This window comes from Gadus chalcogrammus, chromosome 23, assembly GCF_026213295.1.
Source record: "Gadus chalcogrammus isolate NIFS_2021 chromosome 23, NIFS_Gcha_1.0, whole genome shotgun sequence".
NCBI lineage: Eukaryota > Metazoa > Chordata > Actinopteri > Gadiformes > Gadidae > Gadus > Gadus chalcogrammus.
Window position 1 is genome coordinate 4173645 of NC_079434.1, and position 22851 is coordinate 4196495.

Here is a 22851-nt window from a genome sequence, read left to right on the forward strand (position 1 = left end):
ACATAGCATCATGGAAGAATGCAATTTATAATTGTTTTGCCAATGGTCTGCTGGCTTGTATTTTGAACAATGATGGTCTGGATAATTACAAACACACCTGCATCAGTTGGCTTAGGCTCTTCTCTGGGTCCAAATGTTTGAGGGTGTGATCGGCCCCTGTGCTCCAGTAAACACTGCCATGTTGCTGGAGAGTTTAAGGTGATTGGAGAGAGTGAAGACATTGCCCAAAGCAATGCATGAACATGTAAATACACACCAGTTTAGGTTATCAGGTTATGTGATTGTACAACTTCTGATTATGTGATTGTAGTTATGCCATTCTTACCTATAAGTGTGGTTCTACCAGTGTGTTTACAATACAATAATTTAACTTACATTGTGAATCACAGAGAGAGAGAGAGAGAGAGAGACACACACACACACACACACACACACACACACACACACCTGTCCACTGCCAGACAGGGCTTTGACCAGGGAGAAGTCAAACCCGGCCTTCTTCATCTTGTCCAATAACAGGTCCAAAGCCTTTGGGACAGGAACAAAAAACACTGAACAAGCACGTATGATTTGCCCTTATGGTTATGAGAAACTGCATGTCGTTGTATCAGTACTTGTACTCTGTGCAATGACAATAGAGTTGAATATAATCTAAAAATAACTGTAATACCAACCCAACCATATCACTGCAATCAAAACAAACTTGTGTAGCACGTCTATATGATGGCCCTTTCTCCTGCTCTGGGAATAAAGACCAGTGTTCAAGTTAGTTAATCATCTAACCTCTGTCTTTTGGGTGTATGTGTGTGTGTGTGTGTGTGTGTGTGTGTGTGTGTGTGTGTGTGTGTGTGTGTGTGTGTGTGTGTGTGTGTGTGTGTGTGTGTGTGTGTGTGTGTGTGTGTGTGTGTGTGTACCTGTATCCACATCAGCACAGGGGATGTGACAGTTAACCTGTCAGCATGGATATGAACCCCTCCCTGAGTTCTGATCATAGTTACAAAAAAAGAGCGAGAGAGGTGATTAAATAGCTTTTACCTGTGACGAGTACAATATTGCTTTTAGATAATGTTGAAATCCTCTACTTATTAGTACTTATTTTATTGTATTATTATTATTTATTATTATGATGATCCATTGATGCTGCTACTTTTTTATTTTCTATTGTATTGTTACTGCTATGTGACTGTTGAATAACCAAGTCTAAGAATTGGGCTCTTGTGTACTTGTAAGATAAGATGAAATAATAGTAACTCTAATTCTGATTCTGGCATTGTATCTTCAATTTATATAATGTAATTATGCAATGCAAATGGTAGAACATGGTATTAACAATGCAAGGATAAGGGGTTTGATTCTCACTGGGCCAGCCATGAATGCTACGAATGCATGCTTGCACATTGTATTGTTAGGCCATTTGGATGGCATCATCTTGGATGGCAGCATAGATATAAATCTGTGTGACAACCACTAGAAGACGTTTTTAGTTTTGATGTCTTACTTGAACTCGGGCAGTTCGGAGTCAAACTGCACGTTGCTCTGGTGAACCACCGTCAGAGTGCCATCTATAGCCATCACCTTCAGCTTTACAGGACACACACACACCACACACACACACACGCACACACACGCACACACACACGCGCAAGCACAGATGCACAGACACACGCACAAACACACAGTTTGAATATTGCTGCTTGAACATCTTTACGACTATGTAATATACTGAAGTAAGGCCTATCTTAATGCTAGAATTGTCCAGATGTCAGAAAACTCGTGTGTATTCAAAATGTTATAACGTGAATGATGAAACATGCTATAATTTCCTACAGACGATACAATCAAAGTCATGCATAATGTGCATGCGTCCATCAAGCACAGGTTAAGCACACAGCGAAGGGAACAAGGTTCAACATTGTGGGAAGAGGCTAGAAATAAAAAAGAAATAAAAGCGAACAGCCAAGATATTAGAACAATTAGAACAATTACTAGTCCGCTGATTAAGAAAAACGCTTCATTAAAAACAAACAAAAACAAATCAAGTATACTTTTATTAAACAAAAGCTAACGTCAACAACAGCGACAGCTTTCTTTCGTTTCTGCGCATGTGCAACATAGACTTACGATACGTCACGTTAGTAGACGTGCACGAAAATTAAAGATCGAAAAGTGTACCTGCTGCGTGCTGAAGTCAAAGCCCAGGTAGAGCGAGTCCTCTGGGGCAGCCATGGCAGACTGTGTGTATATGAGAGACACGCTGGACACACTAGCAGGGTCCTGAACTGTCTAGAAAAGGGTTAAATATTTAAAGAGACAGCGTCTTCCTTCCTGCCTGCCGTACTCTGTGAGCACCACTACAACAAAGGCCACATGGAGTGAGACGAAAAAAATAAATATTTCTAAAGAATATATGAAATAGCAAAAATTATGATGCCAACCCGCACACGAATTGAATTACATAAATATCCATTAACAGACAATCTGGGAAATATAATCAGAATTATAAGTAGTCAACTTTCATTGGCTTGGTTCCTCAACAGCCACATTGCAGCAAAAATACAATATAAGGTAAATAAAGACAAGTAAAAATAAAAAAATGAAATAATTAAAAGCATAGATCACAATAATAAAATCAAAAAAGTAAGTTATAATAAAATAAACGAAGACCGTGGTATAACTAATAATAAGTTATGAGGTGTATCGAGAAAGAAATTCTTCTGAAAACACTTTGCTCCCCCTTTGAGTTTTAGACCTTAGCGTTTAGCAGGAAAGTCTGAACAATTACAGGAAGTATGGGCCTCATACTTTTTTTCAGCATATTCAGCATCTTTTAAATGGACAAACTACAGATGTCATTCTGAAGCATTTTTAAGATAGGCTTCCTTAAACACATAAGCCATTTTGACCTGTAGACGAGGTGAATAAAATGTTCTTGTTTTTTTATATAATATAATGTTGTGTTGTGTAAATATTCTATTGATAATTAAATTGCATTTCCTTGTGGTCGGTGCTTGGTTTTGAGCCATGTCAAACAAAAAGCCAGCAAGGGCCTCCGGAATCATTGTGCTCCACTGTTGACACAGTTATCAAATCTCAAACAGTAAAGTACAGTACACCCCTTGTGTGCACGGATCCAGGAGCGACCAGCGTGTGTGGGGAAGCCGATGTAGACCTGAACTGACCTCTCGTAGTTCATATTGCTCTGTTCAGCAGCCAAGAAAGAACAATATCAATATCGGCCCCTTTAGGATTGCCCCCTTTTTAATTTTTTTATTTAAACTTATTTAGTTTTAGTTTTTGTAAGATTTGTAGGGCCTATGAAAAAATCATGAACGATGATGAACATTGCAAATTGATTTTACGTGTTGCCGGATTAAACTTTTTGAATTTTGCAAGAAATAAGGGTGGCTCGTCAGGATGTCCTCATGCTGCTGTCTGAACTCTCCTTGCCCCGTGAGAACACCACCAAACCCCTTCGGAGCAACAGCGCATAGAGCAGGCGAAGGGAAGCAGCTCGTCCCGTCCACTGCCGAAGAAGTGGTCGATTATCTGGAATACGCAACAAGCCGGACTGAAATGGACGTAGCCTTACTCAGAGAGCAGTACAGATTGACCAAAGAGAACAAGATGAGGCAGAACCGGGTGGTCGTGTTCAGAAGAGGTGAGCTGTCCACGCTGGCACGCTGATCTACTAAGGTGTGCACCTGCGTGCAGCTGCCAGTCGTTTATAAGTACTTCAGTATTTATTTTTGCTCTGCGATTAAGTTTGGGGTTATAAACATTTCTTCCTTGTTTTTTCTACTGAACGACCATTCAAGGAGAAAACGATAAAGGGATATGCGAAATGGCTGACGCATTTTCTATTTGCAGGAGAATTTCCTTTCGAAAATTATTTAAACGCCAATAAAAAGTTTTGAAAGAGACCCGGACACGTACCGGTGCTTCACTTCGCTTTTGCGTTGATACGTTTGTCACTTGGTCATCTGAATGATCTGATGAGCCTACTAAACAGTAACCCTCCTCCACAAATGGGATTGTTCTTTGCAAATATTTTGTTCTGATGATTGTTTTGGCCTAAACTGATATATTTTAATTTCCAGTAATCTTCCACCTACACTTCACTCTCATACCTGACCTGCTCTGGATGTTTGCTGTCCATTTCTCTTCTCCATTTTGATATTTTCCTTCTCTCTGTCTATATCTATCTTTATATCCATCTTCATCTTGCCTACAGTTTCAGAGGACCTCACTGAGGCCATGCGCATTATCCCCGTCGCGCAGGGTTTGTCCTCTTCGCTGTGGTTAACCAACAGCAACAGGCCTCCGGACTTGACCCTACTGTCTGTTGACCCAACTCCAGCGACCCCTGACCCCTGGCACGATCACTTGGCCCTCCACCGGTGCCCCAGCACCCCTCCTGTGGTCACACTATCACCCCCGGAACAGACCAGCAACGCCGCTGGTTCCAATTGGCCTCCACCACACAGGTTCGTTATTGTTGTTGTGGTTGTTTTTGTTGATGTTTCTCGTCATTATTGCAGCAAAGACGGGCATTATTGGGTTATATTCTGGTATATTATTGGGTTAAGTAACTGATGAACCAAATAAACAAAAAGGCTGACCGACGGGTTTTCTGACTAGGCTGTTGTTTCTTTCTCTCCAGGAGGCACTCCGAGGCGGGGAGCTTTAAGCCGAAGAACAAAGTTGAAAGATATGTTGACTCTGCAGCGGGTTTAAAGGGCAGCTGCCCCAACATCTCCTCAAAGGATCCGCTCTCTGGCTGCGTCCACATGGCAGGAGCCTGTCAGCTGGACGGTTTCCTCAAGATTGCTCCCAGAGAAGAGGGCGGAGGTGAGTCCCTCACTGGCACCTCGGAGGGCTTCTCCTTTGAAGGCTCTTTCACAAGTTTGGAAGAGAGTTACACCCCTCCTGGTTGCTCCCTCACACCCTCAGCCTGCAGTTCAGTCGCTGATCCATATGAAACCGAGGATTATGACAAGCCACTGGAGGGTAGCCATGGTGGCTACGGCCTAGCGTGTCCTGCGTTCGGGAGGCTTGCTGCGCCTGTGCCAACCCCCAACCGAAGCCAGAGTTTTGGGGTGCAACCACTACGACCTACCCTCGTTCCTGATCAACACCATTTCTCCACCTACTATCCTTTCCCCAACAGGAGGTCCATAAAAAAGTCTGAGGCAGCCAAGAAACTGGGCATGTATTCCAGCTTTTAACCCTGAACATTGGATCGTGGAACGATAGCATGACGATAAGACCCTCTCACAATAAAACGCCCTGCGCATCAGAGAACTACTCTCCTATTTCTTTATCTTTGACTGTTAATGTGGAGGAATGGATGTGTTGAATGTATGCTCTTTGAATTACGCTTTAATTTGTACGCTCTGAATCTCTACGTAATGTAGCATCCCTGAAATGCTTTACTGAAAGGTAGACAGGGTTGGGCAACAGAGATGTTGGGTGGATTGGGCTGCTGTAACTTTTAACTAATCTCTTTTGAGGGTCATCAACACTGCTTTAAAGTACTCATGAAAATGAAATTCTATGAATGACTAAATCAGAATCAATGTAATTTTTTTTATATTGGTGTCTGTCAATGAAGTATTGACACAATTGAATGTGAATTAAAAAGACACAGATTGTATCCTGTTGCATTTCTGTATCTTAAGAAATTGTAATAAGAGGCTCAATAACATTTTATTTTTCTATTGGGCACTGTTGTATAAACAACTGAGGCTATAGCATTATACAATGTTATGGTATATTGCACTATGGCATTGTGCATTATTGATCATATAAAAATTGTATTTGATCGTCCTATCGTTTTATTCCTTTACATATTAGTAGGCTTAATGTGTGTAGAATAAATCGTATGTAAAAAAATTATAATGTGGGCAAATAAATTAGATAGTTCAGTAATTTGTCTTTTAATTATTTGCATTATTTTAGCCCTACACGAAATATAATATTATGCATTCAATACAAACAATATAAGCGTTTATTATATGTGCGTTCATATAAATATATATATATGTGTGTATGATGTAGATTAAATGTGTGCAGATAATATGAGCGCATCCGTCGGGGGCGGGGCTTGTGTCGGCTGTCGGGGCGGGGCTTGTGTGACGTGCCTTCGTCACATGTCAAAAAAAGACGAAAACAAAAACAAACACAACATCGACCTGGCGAAACTACAGCCCAATGTTGCTCCCTGAACTGAAAGAGATATAGCATAGATTTTAATACACGTGTCTCCGCTAATATATTGACTAAAGGTATTTCATGACAACCGTGTGTTTTAATTTACCAGGAACTAGCCGTGGCATGTCCCAGGACCTAGCGATGCAGATGAGCTGCGATGTGCCAACAGTGAACAGCTAGCCCATTGGCTACAATGTTTTCCGTCCACGGATTGTTCTGCGTTTAACCATGATTAATGTTTTAATCATAATGATATTTGATGACGTGGAGCAACATGCCATAATTTCCCGTTTCTAAACGTGCTCGCTGGAGGAGAGCTTGATACTTTCGGTTTGCTCCCTTCAGTATTGTTTGATAGAAGCCATGGCGGAAGAAAACCTTGAGGCCAAGTTAAAACATCACCTCAAACAAGATAAGATCCAGCTGTGGAACCCACCGTACACCAATGACAACAACGAGCCCGGAAAAACACAGATGCAGGTCAGTGAAACATACAGGACAATGAAATGATCTAGTCGCCCCCCAGAAGTAGGCCTTTATATACACTAGCGCGACAGGGCAAACTTGAGTGCATTACAGTAACTATGACCATGGCTGTTTAATTTCAGCAACGTGTGTGTGCTTGTTTACTACTCTTTCGATCTGTCCTGTGGTTTGTAGGACCTGGCAGAAGGCTATGCCCCTATGGTAGGCTTCGCTGTGTCTGAGGTGGGCTCTGTGTTGGAGGCCATCAGAGCCCAGACGGTGAAGAGAGGCCAGGGCAACAAGGCCTTCAAAGAGACTTGTGTGGCCACATTGGAACTGATGCTGCCCAGGGATGGGAAAAAGGTGAGTTTGTGTGTGTGTGTGTGTGTGTGTGTGTGTGTGTGTGTGTGTGTGTGTGTGTGTGTGTGTGTGTGTGTGTGTGTGTGTGTGTGTGTGTGTGTGTGTGTGTGTGTGTGTGAAATATCAAGTGAGTAACAAACTGTTATTTGTTTAAAGGAAACCAAGAAAAAGAACTACCTTGAGACCAAGCTTGATTTTCCAGTCCAGGAGATCATGAACAGGTCACTTGCCTCATCTCACTCTACCCACAATGCATTTCAACCACTCTAAACAGTAGGACATCAAATGGTCCAACAATCAACACGTTTGATCATTATTCAGAGATTGATGATCTAATGAATACGATCTTGTTCACCAAATAAATAAATCATTATTATTCAGGATTAATTAGTATTTTTCATTCTAGGAAGATTGAGAATGATATTGTCTAAACTAGAGTGTTGCTGATGTACCGACATTTTCTTGGAGGAAGTGGCAGAGAGGGTCGTGTTTCATGTCATGTGTGATGTGTTCTTGGTCAACTGATGATTTTTCCCGCTACAGAATTGGAGAGAAGTACGGCTTCAAGTACATTAAGTTGATTCTCAACGGCAAAACTCTTTCTGCTGGTGAGTGTTAGCTGTTAGTGGGCTAGGAGGTGTAGCATAGAGAACAGGCTACTGGCTAACAGGGATTATTCTTGCTCTCTGAGCGGGGGGCTGCATACAAATCAACATTTAGCTCTGGTTATCTGTCGTTTATGTTTTAGCACGTTGCTTCTGCCTCAGTTTATTTTTTATATATTTGGGGCTGGACATGAGTGCATATCAAATGGAACAACAGTATTAATATATATGACATGTAAAGCCTAACGTCTTTACAGGTCAGTATAAATTAATGAAAGGAAAATACTGTCATTTAGAATTGACTGAACATTTAGAATTGCAAAACATTTAGCAGAATGGCAACATGGCTGTACGTGATGAATGGTTTGCACCCCCCAGAACAACGGCTGGACGAGCAGGGCGTGAGGAACAACAGCAAGATCATGGTGCTGAGGGTGAACGAGGAGGACCGCAGGAGACAGATCACGGAGGAGGAGCAGAAGAAGAACCAGAAGGAGAGCATCGACAGAACGCAGAAAGGCTTCCAGATCCTCTCAGAGCGAGGTGTGTGTGTGTGTGTGTTCCTATATTATCAAGGTCTAATGGGTCTTCTTTGTTTTATTGTATTGAATTTGATGTTCTTCTTTTGGTTTGGCGCCAGACGGTAGTGAAGACCCAGAGACCACACCCTTCCTGGAGATAGCCGACCAGAAGGGAAACCCACTTCAAATTCCCCACGAGGAAAAGAAGGTTGGTGTGTGTATTTCAGACAGCCATGGTTGGCTGTCTCACCTTTGAAGTTATTGCTTCTGATGTGTGTGTGTGTGTGTGTGTGTGTGTGTGTGTGTGTGTGTGTGTGTGTGTGTGTGTGTGTGTGTGTGTGTGTGTGTGTGTGTGTGTGTGTGTGTGTGTGTGTGTGTGAGATTATAAATGTTTGGTCTCCTCACCAGGCTCTGATCCTGGCAATGGGTTTCCATGAGAAAGGTCGATCTCTGTTGAAGAGGAAGCAGCACGACAACGCACTGTGTCACCTGCTGCAGGCCGACCAACAGTTTGGGTAGGAAGACACTCTCTGGTCCGGCCTTCCTGACACTGTTGGAAGACAGGGCTAAGTAGTGCTTGACCCTTAGCCTCTAGGGCCCACCTTAGACCTACAAGCTTGATTGATAACAGACCTTGAATTGATAAAGGATCATTTATTTAAAAGTGAAGTAGGTGTCAGTTTTCTGTCTGTTTTCAGACTAATGTGATCTGTTGACTGCAAAAATTGTGGTGTGGTGGGTGAAACAGTTTTGTGTGTGTGTGTGTGTGTGTTAGGGCTGGGCGGTATATCGATATTTGAATATATGGAACGAGATGCTATCGTCAACATCAATATAGTTAATTTGAGTTGAAATTACAGCGCATGTGCTCCAAAAAAAGCTGTTCTGAGCCGCGCCTGCTATTTCCTCACTCTGCTTATCTCTCTCCGTCCTGCTCTGCCTCTGGCTCAGACAAAGTGTTGCCAGATTGGGTCAAATTTCCCGCACAATCTGGCACAACTGGGTGCAGCGTGTTGGTCCCAGGGTTGCCAGATTGGGCGGGAAATATTGCCCAATCTGGCAACGCTGCTCAAACACAGTGTGCCCCGGCCCCGCTTTTCCACTCGCGTCACCTTTTTAACGCATTTGCCACATCTTGCTCTGACTGATTCATTTTTTAATGTTTAGCTAGCCTGGCCCTAAATTTAGGATTGAGTTTGCAATCAGCAAGGCAGGTTAACGAGCACAACGACGCAGGCAGGCTGGAAATGAAAGCACAGTGGTTCCCCAATGTTGAATGACGAGTTGTAGCGCGGCAACTATGTTATTCCGTCAACAAATATCAATATATATATCTTATATTGACAATCTGCTTGAAAATATCGTTATGACTTTTGGTCCATATCGCTGAGGTGTGTGTGTGTGTGTGTGTGTGTGTGTGTGTGTGTGTGTGTGTGTGTGTGTGTGTGTGTGTGTGTGTGTGTGTGTGTGTGTGTGTGTGTGTGTGTGTGTGTGTGTGTGTGTGTGTGATGTACAGCATATATATCCCTCGACTGAACCCTCTGGTGCCCGGGAGTGAGGCGGGTATTGGACCCTAGTCTGTTGTATCTACCAGTCCGTTGACAGTGGCTTGGGTGTGTTCCCTTGTGGGTGTGTCCTCCTCCAGGCGCTGTGGCTCCGCCCTGCTGACCAGTGTGGATAACTACGCGGTGCTCCAGCTGGACATCGTGTGGTGCTACCAGGCACTGGAGGCGCTCTCCTGTCTGGACGACGGCAAGATGAGGCTGCAGAAAGCGGAGGACTGCTTCCTGCACTGCTACGGAGAGCAGCAGCAGAGACTGCTCATGATCAAGGTACTCGGAACAAACAAACACACACACACACCCACGCACGCACAAACTCACTCACTCACTCATGATTAAGGTACTCTGATACACACACTCACTCACTCACTCAAGATTAAGGTACTCTGGTACACACTTATTCACTCACTCACTTATGATTAAGTTACTCTGATACAAACTCACTCACTCACTCACCCACTCATGATCAAGGTACTCTGATACAAACTCACTCCTTCACTAACTTAAACTAACTCACTCACTCAACACTGAGTGATTTCCCATCACTCAGGCACCCAAGATGGCAGCACACGTCTCCTTCTGTCCCCAACTGTGTCTGTTTGTTTTACTAATGTGACTGAGTGATTTTTCTGTAAGTCATCTGCAAGCATCATTCAAACATGTTTCCATTCAAGACTTTCTTTTAAAGTGAAGTAGTAGCTTATTAGCTCATTATCTCGGGAAGACCTGGAACGCCTCTCCTTGGACTATCGGAGCCTGTCAGCTCGCGGAGCTGGGAGGGCACGGCGTTGATCTATCAGGGTAGTGCATGTTCCTGCTGCTTTTTGCTGCTGTCTGGGGCTGGCTCCGGCTGGTTTTGGGATCCCCGCTGGTCCAGTTTATTAACTTTGTTCGGAGCGATGTACCGGCTTGATTTCCTGTTCACGTCTGACGACACGACACGTATTGCCCTCAGTTGTTCGGGTGGTCGGGAATCCACGGAACGGATTCCTGGAGGATTCTCCCTGCACTAATGTGTGGCGTCGTTGATTGAGGCGAAATTGTCTGTCTGCTTTTCTCCTCGGGTTTCGGGATCTCAACGTACAATGTCGCTGCTCGTGGCTGCCTTTTTCCTATTAATTTGGAGCAGCACCGGGGAAAACCCCCACGGGACCAAAAACTCCCGTCCAGTCAACCCTACTCCGGTTTTACCATGCCGGGGGACACGCGTTTCTGGCAGTCCACTGGGCATTAGTTTGTCAGCTATGACTCTTCTGCCCCCCGCACCTATGGACCTGGCCCGTGTGGTCAGCTTGATGGCTTTACAAGGCCACAGGTCCAGACCAGCTTGAACCCTATTTCTTAAAGTTAGCTGCTGATTTTATTGCATCGCCTCTGACTTATCTTTTTAATCTATCCCTGGAGACAAACTAAATACCCCTTATTCGGAAATCTGCCTTTGTTCTCCCACTGTGGGGACAAAAAGGGGGGGACCCCACTGTGCTAAACAACTATAGGCCCATCTCCAAACTGTCTGTTTCAAATAAGGTGTTGGAATCCATTGTAAGCAAACAACTGAAGGACTTTTTATCAACAAACAGTATTTTATCCGAATTTCAATCTGGTTTCAGGAAACAACATAGTATGTCAACAGCTGCTTTAAAAGTGGTGAATGATTTTATTGAATTTTTAGACAATAAGCAACATTGTGCATCCCTTTTTGTTGACCTAGGCTTTCAATACTGTGGATCATGTCTTATTGTTAGAAAGACTCTGCAGCATCGATTTGTCTGATCAAGATTTCGGTTGGTTTAAAAATGATCTATCAGGCAGATCTCAGTATGTGCGAGCAGAAGGTATTACTTCTAGCTCTCTTAATGTATCCAAGGGTGTGCTACAGGGATCGGTTCTAGGACCTTTATTATTTACATTAATTGTAAAGCCCTGAACACTCACTTTCACTTTCAACCCGATGACGCAGTGATATATTGCTCTGCGTCTACCCAAAATCAGGCTCCAAATTGCTTTTAACACTGTGCAACGTGACCTGTGTGATTTAAAACTTGGACCTCCCTCCTATAACCACTTTGCAGGGCTCTGTCATTGAATCTGTGTCTCAATATAAATATCTGGGAATTATAATTGATGATGCGCTCTCTTTTAAACCTCATATCCAGCAGCTTTTGAAAAAACTAAAGATAAAATTAGGTTTTTGCTTTAGAAACAAATCTTGTTTTTCTTTTGAAGCCAAAAAATGACTTGTAGCTGCAACCTTTTTGTCTGTGTTGCACTATTGTGATGTTTTTATACATGAATGCATCTTCAAAATGCCTACAGTCTTTGGCCCTGAGATTTGTTACTAATTTTAAAACTCTCACGCACCACTGCTCTTTGTATGCTCGAGTTGGATGGTCTGCCCTGTCCACCTGCAGATTCATCATTGGCATATCCTAATTTATAAGGCTATCCTCTGTGTTCTTCCTCTTCCAGCTCCGCTCTGAGGACTTGTTTTTACTGACTGTGCCTAGAATCCGTACTGAACTGGGGAAAAGGGCATTTAGTTATGCGGCTCCTTTTTCATGGAACCAGCTGCAAAATGCGCTAATACTTAAGGAGCAGGTTTCTATAAACGGGTTTAAATCCTTTCTTAATGATGTTGAAGCTGGCTCTTCTGTCTGTACATGCTTTGTTTGATGATGTTCGGACTGTGACTCTGTTTATATGTTCTCTGTTGTTTTTAAATGATTATCTGTAACAGTGGGACTGTGCTGCTGCCTATCTTGGCCAGGACTCTCTTGTAAAAGAGATTTTTAATCTCAATGAGACTTCTCCTGGTTAAATAAAAGTTAACTAAAATAAAAAATAACTCAACTCCTAACCATCGTCTGTCATCTAAAATCGAATTGTTTTACAGGTTTCAGCCCTCCCTGCTAAAGTCCATACATACAGAGCCTATTTTTATTCCTGTCTTTGTTAGGTTATTTATAGTGTGACTACAGTCAACCAGTCAGCCAAACCTATTTAGCAAAAGCATGATGTCCTTGTCGGACTTATTACAGTAAACCAACAACATTTGCCTGGAGACACTTTGATACATAGATACACACCTACTCCTACACACAGTGCTGTCACCCACTTTGTGTGTGTGTTTGTGGTACTTAGGGGAGCCAAGGCAGGGAGGAGGTGTTGTTCCTCAGACTGTACCTGCTGCAGAGTCTGCTCTCCTACGTAGAAGGAAACGACAGCCAGGCCGCACAACAGCTGCAGAAGGTACAGAAGAGGACTTTTAGTGCTAAAATGGCATTCCCGTAACCATTGTTATGGGTTTGAGGTTGGAGATGTGCTGTGTGTCCACTAGGTGGAGTCGTTGTACAGCCGTCTGTGTCCAGACCTTGATAAGATGACCCAGCTGATGAGCCTGGGGTTCAGTGAGAGAGAGGCGCGCCTCGGACTCCGCGCCTGTCAGGGAGACGTCGAGGAGGCCGCCATGCACATCACCAACCGCAGACAGGTAAACACGCACGCAGACAGGTGAACACGCACGCAGACAGGTGAACACGCACGCAGACAGGTGAACACGCACGCAGACAGGTGAACACGCACGCAGACAGGTGAACACGCACGCAGACAGGTGAACACGCACGCAGACAGGTGTACACGCACGCAGACAGGTGTACACGCACGCAGACAGGTGTACACGCACGCAGACAGGTGAACACGCACGCAGACAGGTGAACACGCACGCAGACAGGTGAACACGCACGCAGACGGGGTAAACACGCACGCAGACGGGGTAAACACGCACGCAGACGGAGTAAACACGCACGCAGACGGGGTAAACACGCACGCAGACAGGTAAACACGCACGCAGACAGGTAAACACGCACGCAGACGGGGTAAACACGCACGCAGACGGGTGAACATACAGGCAGGGTCCCCATTGTTGTGTACAAGATGCCTGTAAGAGCCATATTTAGCAAATATCTAGTTTTCCTATTTTGAGTTATTACTTTTTATTTTATGATTATTATTAAGATTGCATATTAGCATGGACCCATAAGGCTTCCGTAGAGTCATGACGTCAAAAGGAGTGACATCCTGATTTCATGCCTTTTGTTTGTATTGTTCCCTTTTTACAAGTAAAAGATCAAACTAACTCCAGAGCCATGTCATTTATGGCTCATTGCTTCTTTAGGCTTACCAATTGTTTTGAAGAAAATTGGAAAGACAATGCAACATTGCCCAAGATAATTTTATGAACTACTTGAATATACCTTCTAAAGAACCGTAACGATTATCCGAAGCATGAACCAGCGTATACGGTGTTCATGGTTATTTAAATTGACGGCGGTGTCATGTTATAGTGTGTTTTCTACCCCAATGTATGGTGAAACCGGGCATTAACCTCTTAAGCTCCAGCCTATTTTTAATTGTCTAATTTGTCTCATTAATATGCTTGGTGTTTGAGTTGTGTTTGGTGTGTGTAAAAATGACTTGCATGTGCTTGTAGCGGAGTTTCTCATGTTTAATTTGATATGACTATTTCTACATAATAAGGGCAGTGTTAACTGCATTGACTCAATTAAGGTTCAATTAATTGACCATCAGTAAGCGGTGAGCTTGACCGTGGTGCACCCCATCAGTAAGCGTTGAGGCTGACCGTGTTGAACCCCATCAGTAAGCGGTGAGGCTGACCGTGTTGAACCCCATCAGGAGCGGGAGGCGCTGAAGGAGCGCGAGGAGGCCAAGAGGAGCAGCAGGCTGGAGGCCGTGGCCGTGCTCACAGAGATGGGCTACTCCAGGGCCGACGCCTCCAGGGCCCTACATCAGGCCCAGGGGGACGTGAACCGGGCCTACGCTGTGAGTACCTGCATTATGATAGAGTGAGATGGACAGGACTGTATGGGAGAGAGAGGGCGTGCAGCGAAGGACCACGGGCATTAATCGAACCTGGCTCGCTGCGATGAGGACTGAGCCTTTATGGTACGCGCTCTACCCGGTGTCATTTTTATTTCCAAATGCCGTCACACCAACGGGCACAGACCAAAATGCCTCTGGACGCCATTGGACAGGCCCTCAACCAATCAGAGCTATGAAATGGGTGACTCAGCTCTTAGCCACGAAAACATGACCTGTTTCTTCTCAACTAGCTTTAAGTGCAGTCGCCTGTTCTTCCTTCAGTTAAAATATACCTTCCAGTTTGTTTAATACTGTCTTTATAGAACAATCAACTTAAAATTCAGAATCCTGGTCCATCATTTGTAAGGATAGTTTGCTTATAGTTCCTTTGTCCTGTGACATACAACTTCTGAATCTCCAAACATCTCTTGACTAACCCATCTTTCCTCTTGCTTTGCGTTACTGGGTAGATCCTTGTCGATGCCCAAACTGTCTTGGTGTCCAATAACAACTCGGAGAGAGCCGTCAGTGAAGAGCTGGTCCAACAGGTAGGTGGAGGTCACACAGAGTGGTTGGTGTTAAAGGGGTGATATCATGCTTTTTCGACTTTTCCCTTTGCTTTAGACTGTTAAAAGACGTATGGATAAACGGTTTATGTCTGTTCTACAAAAATCTGAGTCCGAGCCAGGGGGAGTATAAGCATTGACCGAGAACGCTTGTTTGCGCTCAAAATTTACTTCTGTAACAGTGTGACGTCAGACTGTAGTGGGCGGTGCTGAAGGGCAGAAGTCCCGCCTCCCGTCTAGCCGCATCGTTTAGAACTTCTCGGGGGCGTTTATCTGCCGAAGCACGCGCAAAGCGTTCAACCAATCACAGCAAAGTGGGCGTGCTGACCAATCACAACAGACTGAGCTACTCGGGAGGGGGGCCTTAAAGCGACATGATACAAAACTGTATCAACCCCAAGAACTGGGCGGAGTCAAGCCTTTTTTCCTGATTCATTGCAGAGATATTCAACAGAAGAAAAACTCATCAGTGTATGAGGCTTTTTGAAGTTGTATTCCAACAGTGGCTAGTCTACACTGCTTTGATTTGAAACCTTAACAGACACTTTAATGTTGTTGTCCAAAATTGTGTTCCCTGTTAACCAACCATGCGCTCACAGATCCCCACCTACAAAACATGATCGGTCTGAACAAATACGAGCCAAAGAGAGTGAAACGCCCTGTTCACCTAGATTAGAGTTTGTATGCCACGAGACTTTAAATATTAATCTTGGATTAATATAAGACTTTAATTTAGATATTAATCTAAAGTCTGATTTGTGAGACTAGACTGACTGTTAACCCTTGCATGAAACATTGCGATCAAAATAATTATTTCAAATATTGATATATTATTACTAACTTAAAGATTTCAGTTTTGTTCTCTTTGGCGCTCATCCCCCATAGATCCCAATTGTCCTAACCCTAATCTGTCCTCATCAGCGGTCAATAAGCTCTTAACCATTGAGTCACCTCATTGGGCGATGGATAGTGACTTCTTCCTCTCCTCGGCCCTCCAGCTGTTGTATCTGGGCTTTGAGAGGCAGGTGTCTGAGACGGCTCTGAGGTTGACGGACGGGGACCTCCAATTAGCCACTCAGCTGTTGCTAGACAACCAGGGCATCCTCTCCCCCGACCTGCTGTCAGCCTCCCCACCCTCGTCCCCCTCAGAGGAGCACAGCAGCTCCTCGGATGACCCCAGCACCTCCCGGCACCGGCCCAGGACCTCCTCAAAGGCCAAAGGTCAGACCCCCACCAACACACGTCACACGCATAGAATATAGATGTGGAAACGACATGTGTATTCTAGTCCATACAGATACAGCCATCCACTGAGAAACTGTGTGTGTGTGTGTGTGTGTGTGTGTGTGTGTGTGTGGGTGTGTGTGTGGTGTGTGGTGTGTGGTGTGTGGTGTGTGGTGTGTGGTGTGTGGTGTGTGGTGTGTTGTGTGTGCGCAGAGGACCGGGAGCTAGTGAACGAGGTGCTGGAGGACATCTCTCGTCACGAGGAAGACTACCTGGACCTCACCCTGGAGGAGGAGAGCGAACTGATCGCTACCATGAAGAGTTACCTCAGCCGGGGCAACGCACACGCCGTCTAACACTCACAAAAACATTTAGATTCACTGTCTAACATAAGCACACACATGCATACATCGTACAGCCAGACAGACAGGCGCAATCTCTCTTTCTCTAATGTAGACACGGACACACACACTCTCTCAACAGTCTCACACACAATACTGTCATACAATGTTGACATGAACTTCTGTACATGCTTCATAATATTCAATTGTGCCTCGCAGTTGCCCAAACGCGTTTCTGCACACACACAGGGTTTGTCATCAAAAGCAATAACTTCAAAGGTGAGACAGCCGACCTTGGATTTATTTGTTTCCCTTGTCTCATTCCCCTATACATAATCTGATGATAATACTTTGTTCTGTAATCAACAGAATTTTTGGCTGTTCATTTGATGCATTCTTTGTTTTCAAGTTATTTGAGAAGATCTCAGATAAATTCGTTACATTTAACGAAAGTGATCTAGGACGATCTGTTATTAGTTTTCATATTTATAAAATTTGCTTGGCTGTACAATTTAAATCTCTTCTTTAGATTTATTTGTATTTGTTTTTTTATTTTTGGGAACTTCATTATTTAAACTCCAACTGTCCTCAGCCTGATTTTTACTTTGAAATTATGAATTTTACTTTGAAACTATGACTTTTACTTTGAAATTATGAATTTACTTTAGAAATTCATAATGTTTAATGATAAAGCAAGTCCGATCCTAGATCGTGTTGGTGTTTTTTTACACAGTGGTTTGATATTGAGCTGAAGGTTCTGCCCATTTAAATCGTGGGGGAAGCTCGATTGGTTATCCACCACCAACCAAGGACAGAGGGGTTACTGGGTCGCTGTTGTTTCAGTTGAAATGGATCCCAGTTTAACCTTCACTAATGACTTTCTGAAGGACTTACGTTTCTGATAATGCTTTGTAAAACGTCTTCAGTGCAATTTATTTAAAGTTAATTTTAAGTTAGTGAATATGTTGCCCTCGACATATAGTTTTTTTATAACAGAACTCATTGCAATTTGCATGATTTATTTTCCTTAATTGAAGAAGAAAAAAATATTGTTTGTCCAAGGGGAAAGGTTTTTTGTTTGTTTGTTTTCTGTGTTTGAAGTCCTTGGTACAGAATATTATTATTGTTGTTATGAATTATTATTTCATGTGGTTTTTAAAACTGCAATAGCATGTTAACATGTGCCGTATTACCGGCCATATCATGCCGAGCGAGTGTTAATTTCATGTCCAATTTTACTATTCATTTGTTTAGAGGATACATTTGTGTTGCTTTTTTCAACGTGCACATATTTTCTGGATGCAGTGAGTTTAATTGCATTGCATTGATTTGGAATTCTATCGTATTGAAGTTTCCGATGCAACAGCACTTTTTGTTTCATTGAAGCCATTTGTTCTTATATATAATTCAGTAAATACAGATTTGAATATCTTCAGTGGTCGATGTGGTTTGTCTGTTTCTGAATGTTTCACTTGAATAACTCACTTTTAGACAAATGTTCTCATTTAGCCTGGTTTAGTCTACGGCCTTTCATTACAATTGTATTCCTTATTCCACTCATAATACACCTTGAGATTACACTTCTATTTACCATAGTACCAGATTTAGAACCTCAAATATCTAAACCTAAAGCTTAGAATCGACTTCTTTTAGGTCTAACACCTGCCAAGCAATAGAGGCAAGCAGAGAAAGTTCATGTTCAATCAGAAAGAAAGAAATCTCGCTGGTTGATGTGTATTTTTTCTTTATTTACTTTCATGAATTTTACAACATGAAGAGTGGCTTTCCATCAACGTCAAGTAGTTCCTCGGTTCAAGTTCAGGAAGGGGTTGGAAGGTAGGGGGTGAGGGGAGGCCTTTAGAAGTAGTTGACCACCCTGCGCAGGGACTGGATGTTGGGGTTCTGGGCCTGCCACTCGTTGTGGCTGCAGTAGTCTCCCCTCTCCACGATGTACATACGGCCTCTGTAGTTGGGCTCCTCATACATGGCCCAGCTGCACACACACACACACACACACACACACACACACACACACACACACACACACACACAGACAGGAAATGGAGATTAAGTTTAAGAACATGGAACTTACTAGGAGTAAGACTAGAACGAAGAATCAATCATTGTAGTATTGTCAACAGGCTGAGTTTACTTATTGGCTTCCTTGGGGTGTTTGCAGCCAGGATCGAATGATCGAATATGACCTCTGTGTGTGACTGTCCTCATTTGAACATGATTATTTAATACATTATGCTGTGTGTGTGAAGAATAAAACAAAAGTTATGTTACTCTAGGATCCCATGACGCTTTCTCTCTGTGTCGTCATTAAAGGGAACCCGTTTTCACATCCCATTTGACATCTGTGTGTGCAGAGGAGCCCGTCGACACTTACGCTCCGTCTCCGTAGACCTTCAGGGAGTTGATGCAGTTCTTGGAGAAGCCGCGGCTTTGCAGGAAGGGGCAGTCGTCGCACAACTCCACGCACTGGCCGGAGAAGTTGCAGGCCTCGAACAGCTCAATGCGGTAGTGCTCACCGTGCTACGGGAATGCATGTTGAAGTTAGAGAAACACCGCACCCCACCGCACTATCTATTACGCCAGGGTCCAGCCATAATAAGAATGTATGCACTCACAACATTTGAAACCATTTTGGATTAAAATTGCCAACCGAATGGCTTTTGCTGCAGGCCCTCCTTAAAGTTATATGTGCTGAAACTGGACAACATTATGGCCAATCATGCATTGGTGTGTTATTGAAGATCACAATAATGTATGTGGGAGACGTCCAATAGCCACTGCCTTCAACCAAACACATCATCTACACCCAGGTTTGGCGGTCAGGCCCTGCCTCTGAAACGTTCAGATCTAGGTCTAGCCTCGAGTCTCTCTCTTTCTCTCTCCATTCATGTCTCTATGTCTCTCTCTCTCTCTCACCATGCGGACGGGCTTGCAGGAGCCCATGTGGTCGTTGTGGGAGTTCCACCTCTGGAACTCGGGGTACTCTCCGCGCTCCAGGATGAACTGCTGGCCCTTGAAGTCGGGGTGGTCGTAGCAGATGAAGGCGCCGCTCTCCACACGGATGGAGTTCACCCTGGACACACACACACACACACACACACACACACACACACACACACACACACACACACACACACACACACACACACACACACACACACACACAGGCGAGAGGAGAGGGGTAGGTGGAGTAAGTCAAATTGATTTTGTTCAGGATTAATCAGGGAACCTATCCTGTAAATTCCATATATATTCTGCATTGTATCCCAATTTATGTATAGATCGTTTTTTTCCAATCAGATGTTCCTCTGTTTGGGCCTTTCGTTGTGGGAAAGCATTTCTTGGCTTAATTACTTTCAGATTGATAGTAGGTTGAGGGGCTGTTCTCTGAGGCTGATCTCACCTGTTCATGAAGCCACGGTCCTGGAAGTTATCACAGTCTCCCCTGACCTCCAGCTTCCTGCCGGTGAAGCATTTACCCTCGTAGAAGGTGATCTGAAGGGGAAGAAGACGAAGAGGGATGAAGAGGCATGGGGGTGGGCAGTGAGAGAGTGAATAGTGGAACCTGTCCTCCATCGCCGTCTGTGAGGCAGGAATCCAAATATTCTCACTACTTTAATGTAAATGTAATTACTTACAACTAATACCACTAGCAGGTGGCTGTATAAAGCCTTGAAAAAAGCTATATTAAATATATTATATTTACATTATTACTAAAAACAAGCTACATCGAGGCTACATTAAACAGGTCCAGTTCACAGAATCAGTCAAAATCCATTCATGGGTAGAGAAGATTTTTTAGAAAACCTACACATGGTTCCAGTGATGTATGGTTCCAGTGATGTATGATAATAGCAAGGATACAACTATAAATAAATGGAAAAATGCTTTTCTAGCTTTTGTATCAATTCTTACATTCTTGTTTCACACACACACACACACACACACACACACACACACACACACACACACACACACACACACACACACACACACACACACACACACACACACACACACACACACACACACACATATAATATATATATATATATATATATATATACATATAAATAGTAAGTATGCTTGTAAATTAGGCCTACAAAGTCTGTGAACTAACTACAAAGTGCACTGTGATTGAAGATCAATGAACAAACTTTCACCCAGGTTTGCCACACTTTGCAGAGGATCCATTAAACAAACCACCCCCTCATTTAAATCCACAGTAAAGAGGGACCGCAGATTTCCCTTAAAGCCAACGGGAATAATTCAAGCTAGACTGTGGGAGAGTCAGAGAGAGAGAGAGGAAGAGAGAGAGTGATAGAGACCTATTGAAGCCTGTGTCGGCTTCGTCACTCACCTTTCCAGAGTACTGAGACATTTTCACCACTGGTTATTTTCCAACCTGCCCTACGAACAAACTCTCAATGTAACTAGCAAAAAATTGGACACCCCAATTTATACGGCACAGGGCCGAACCGGTGACGCGCAGGGGGCTATGGCAGGGCCGGTCCGACAGACAGGGGACAAAGGACAGGTCTTCAAAAGTTCTGCCTGCCGCAGCCTTTTCTCTTCATCCAGCAGCTCTGCTGATGCAGGCATTTGTGTTCGCTCATGTGCGTGTGTGTGTGTGTGTGTGTGTGTGTGTGTGTGTGTGTGTGTGTGTGTGTGTGTGTGTGTGTGTGTGTGTGTGTGTGTGTGTGTGTGTGTGTGTGTGTGTGTGCGCGCGCGCGCGTGTGTGTGCGCGCGTGTGTGTGTGTGTGCGTGAGTGTGTTAGTGCGTGAGTGAGATAGATCAATGGAGAGTGTGTAAGTGTACATAACAATAGAATGTGCTTGGCCTGCCTTTTGCTGGGTCAATGATACTGCAGCGAGCAGCTTTCTCTTATGAGGACCTCGTAGGGGACTTAAATTATCACATACTCTTACCCATCAAGATATATATATTTTTTAATAAACAGTTAGGTTACAGTTACATTAGGTATTGGCCTACATATCATATGTATATACATATCTAATGATGGCCTAATTTTAATGAATATTAGTTGAAACGTCTAACCATATCCTCTGTGAATATCAGCAACTGTTTTGATGTGTACACCAAAAAATAAAAATTCCTTTGCATCGGTATTAGATAAAGGGTAATAAATGATCTTGGGTCATTTCACAGCTGTCGTGTGTTCTAGCAGGGATGCCAAAATAAGAAACACCCAATGGAATGACATCTCTCTAAAACACCAACATACTCTTGTTTATAACTGAACGTTCAGGCCTCAAATCTGTGATTTAATGTGTAATGCTTCTAAAGGATAGGGAGGGAACTGAAAAGTTGGGCAGGACCGAAAGTGGGGCTATGAAAGGAGTATTATCATTGTTCAAAAAGCAGCAGCTCAGGCCGAGTGGGTAGGGGGAAGAATAGCTAGAGAGAACTTGGTGCTGATAAACCTCCTCGGCCAGAGTGGGTCTGATGATCATAGTGTCCATGGGAGGTGGGAAATGAGCTACAGTCTATAGCAGACAATGCCCTTATATCACACATGATCAAACATACAGTACTTTGTTTGATCCTACAGTAGGATCATCAAAGCTCAATAACGCAGAGCTATAATGTGAGTGTTATTTGTTAGAAATTCTGTAGCCATCGACCAGGTATTAGTGAGTGAAACGCCCTGGAGAATATCGGTTAGATTCACTGCACGCATGTCTCTGTGAGATGTTATTTGTACCTCCCCCGCATAATTTCTGACTAAATAGTATTAGCTATCATTTCCCGCTGTGGTGAAAATGGAGTAGAAAAGTTAGGAAGGTTTAGGTTTAGGTAGGTCTACTTTAGTGAACCTCTCTATTAGCATTTCGCTCACAAAAATATAACTGCACAAATATAAAACCTATCTCTGAACTGGGACATGAATAAAGAGATAATTCTACCTTTGCTGACTTTGTTCATTTACCACTGAACAAGAATAGAACCTGTACATCTCAATAGAATACTTATTTTCAGGGTGTAACCCATCACTTAAGAATAGGCTCTAGTTGTGAGCTATAATGAATTAGGTGTGAAGAGGAGGCAGCTTTAGAACAGGGAATCTGTGTGGGTTGACA

General features: G+C 43.5%; 4 protein-coding genes across 5 annotated transcripts in view; 2 read left to right on the forward strand and 2 right to left on the reverse strand.

The window, feature by feature from the left end:
* Nucleotides 1-2290, reverse strand: part of xylb (xylulokinase homolog (H. influenzae)) — a 39304-nt gene extending 37014 nt beyond the window's left edge. Inside the window, exons 1-5 of the mRNA XM_056583892.1 lie at nucleotides 2173-2290; nucleotides 1499-1581; nucleotides 915-984; nucleotides 448-528; nucleotides 98-184 (exon numbers count right to left, since the gene is read on the reverse strand). Of these exons, the coding sequence (XP_056439867.1) occupies nucleotides 98-184; nucleotides 448-528; nucleotides 915-984; nucleotides 1499-1581; nucleotides 2173-2226 (375 nt within the window). The 5' untranslated portion in view covers nucleotides 2227-2290. The remainder of the gene's footprint in view (nucleotides 1-97; nucleotides 185-447; nucleotides 529-914; nucleotides 985-1498; nucleotides 1582-2172) is intronic.
* On the forward strand, nucleotides 2182-5907 carry LOC130376967 (uncharacterized). 2 transcript variants are annotated; one of them, XM_056583893.1, is made up of 3 exons: nucleotides 2182-3658; nucleotides 4232-4484; nucleotides 4661-5907. In XM_056583893.1, exons 1-3 carry the CDS (start codon nucleotides 3415-3417, stop codon nucleotides 5223-5225), a joined length of 1062 nt encoding a protein of 353 aa, XP_056439868.1. In that variant the 5' UTR covers nucleotides 2182-3414; the 3' UTR covers nucleotides 5226-5907. The 2 variants fall into 2 exon arrangements, with proteins under 2 accessions (XP_056439868.1, XP_056439869.1); XM_056583894.1 differs by having other exon boundaries at nucleotides 3128-3658; nucleotides 4358-4484.
* Nucleotides 5908-6163: 256 nt separating this feature from the next.
* On the forward strand, nucleotides 6164-18544 carry nub1 (negative regulator of ubiquitin-like proteins 1). Its single transcript, XM_056584222.1, has 15 exons — nucleotides 6164-6284; nucleotides 6556-6690; nucleotides 6871-7038; nucleotides 7192-7256; nucleotides 7579-7643; nucleotides 8019-8183; nucleotides 8281-8369; nucleotides 8570-8676; nucleotides 9807-9993; nucleotides 12865-12972; nucleotides 13061-13213; nucleotides 14416-14562; nucleotides 15072-15149; nucleotides 16166-16388; nucleotides 16605-18544. The coding sequence occupies exons 2-15, from the start codon at nucleotides 6574-6576 to the stop codon at nucleotides 16745-16747; spliced, it is 1815 nt and encodes a 604-aa protein (XP_056440197.1). The 5' UTR covers nucleotides 6164-6284; nucleotides 6556-6573; the 3' UTR covers nucleotides 16748-18544.
* On the reverse strand, nucleotides 18448-21131 carry crygn2 (crystallin, gamma N2). Its single transcript, XM_056584223.1, has 5 exons — nucleotides 21111-21131; nucleotides 20154-20245; nucleotides 19667-19823; nucleotides 19125-19270; nucleotides 18448-18725 (listed from the first exon to the last, which is right to left on the reverse strand). Exons 1-5 carry the CDS (start codon nucleotides 21129-21131, stop codon nucleotides 18590-18592), a joined length of 552 nt encoding a protein of 183 aa, XP_056440198.1. The 3' UTR covers nucleotides 18448-18589.
* Nucleotides 21132-22851: the final 1720 nt, after the last annotated feature.

What these genes read in the sequence shown, in the direction of transcription:
- LOC130376967 (XM_056583893.1), top strand. Translation starts at nt 3,415, where the DNA reads ATGTCCTCATGCTGCTGTCTGAACTCTCCTTGCCCCGTGAGAACACCA. An exon ending in GGTGGTCGTGTTCAGAAGAG is followed by an intron (nt 3,659 to 4,231) that starts GTGAGCTGTCCA and finishes TCTTGCCTACAG; the next exon opens with TTTCAGAGGACCTCACTGAG. An exon ending in AATTGGCCTCCACCACACAG is followed by an intron (nt 4,485 to 4,660) that starts GTTCGTTATTGT and finishes CTTTCTCTCCAG; the next exon opens with GAGGCACTCCGAGGCGGGGA.
- nub1 (XM_056584222.1), top strand. Translation starts at nt 6,574, where the DNA reads ATGGCGGAAGAAAACCTTGAGGCCAAGTTAAAACATCACCTCAAACAA. An exon ending in TGCCCAGGGATGGGAAAAAG is followed by an intron (nt 7,039 to 7,191) that starts GTGAGTTTGTGT and finishes ATTTGTTTAAAG; the next exon opens with GAAACCAAGAAAAAGAACTA. An exon ending in CAGGCCGACCAACAGTTTGG is followed by an intron (nt 8,677 to 9,806) that starts GTAGGAAGACAC and finishes GTCCTCCTCCAG; the next exon opens with GCGCTGTGGCTCCGCCCTGC.
- crygn2 (XM_056584223.1), bottom strand. Translation starts at nt 21,131, where the DNA reads ATGTCTCAGTACTCTGGAAAG. An exon ending in CCTGCAAGCCCGTCCGCATG is followed by an intron (nt 19,271 to 19,666) that starts GTGAGAGAGAGA and finishes GCATTCCCGTAG; the next exon opens with CACGGTGAGCACTACCGCAT. An exon ending in AAGGTCTACGGAGACGGAGC is followed by an intron (nt 18,726 to 19,124) that starts GTAAGTGTCGAC and finishes GTGTGTGTGCAG; the next exon opens with CTGGGCCATGTATGAGGAGC.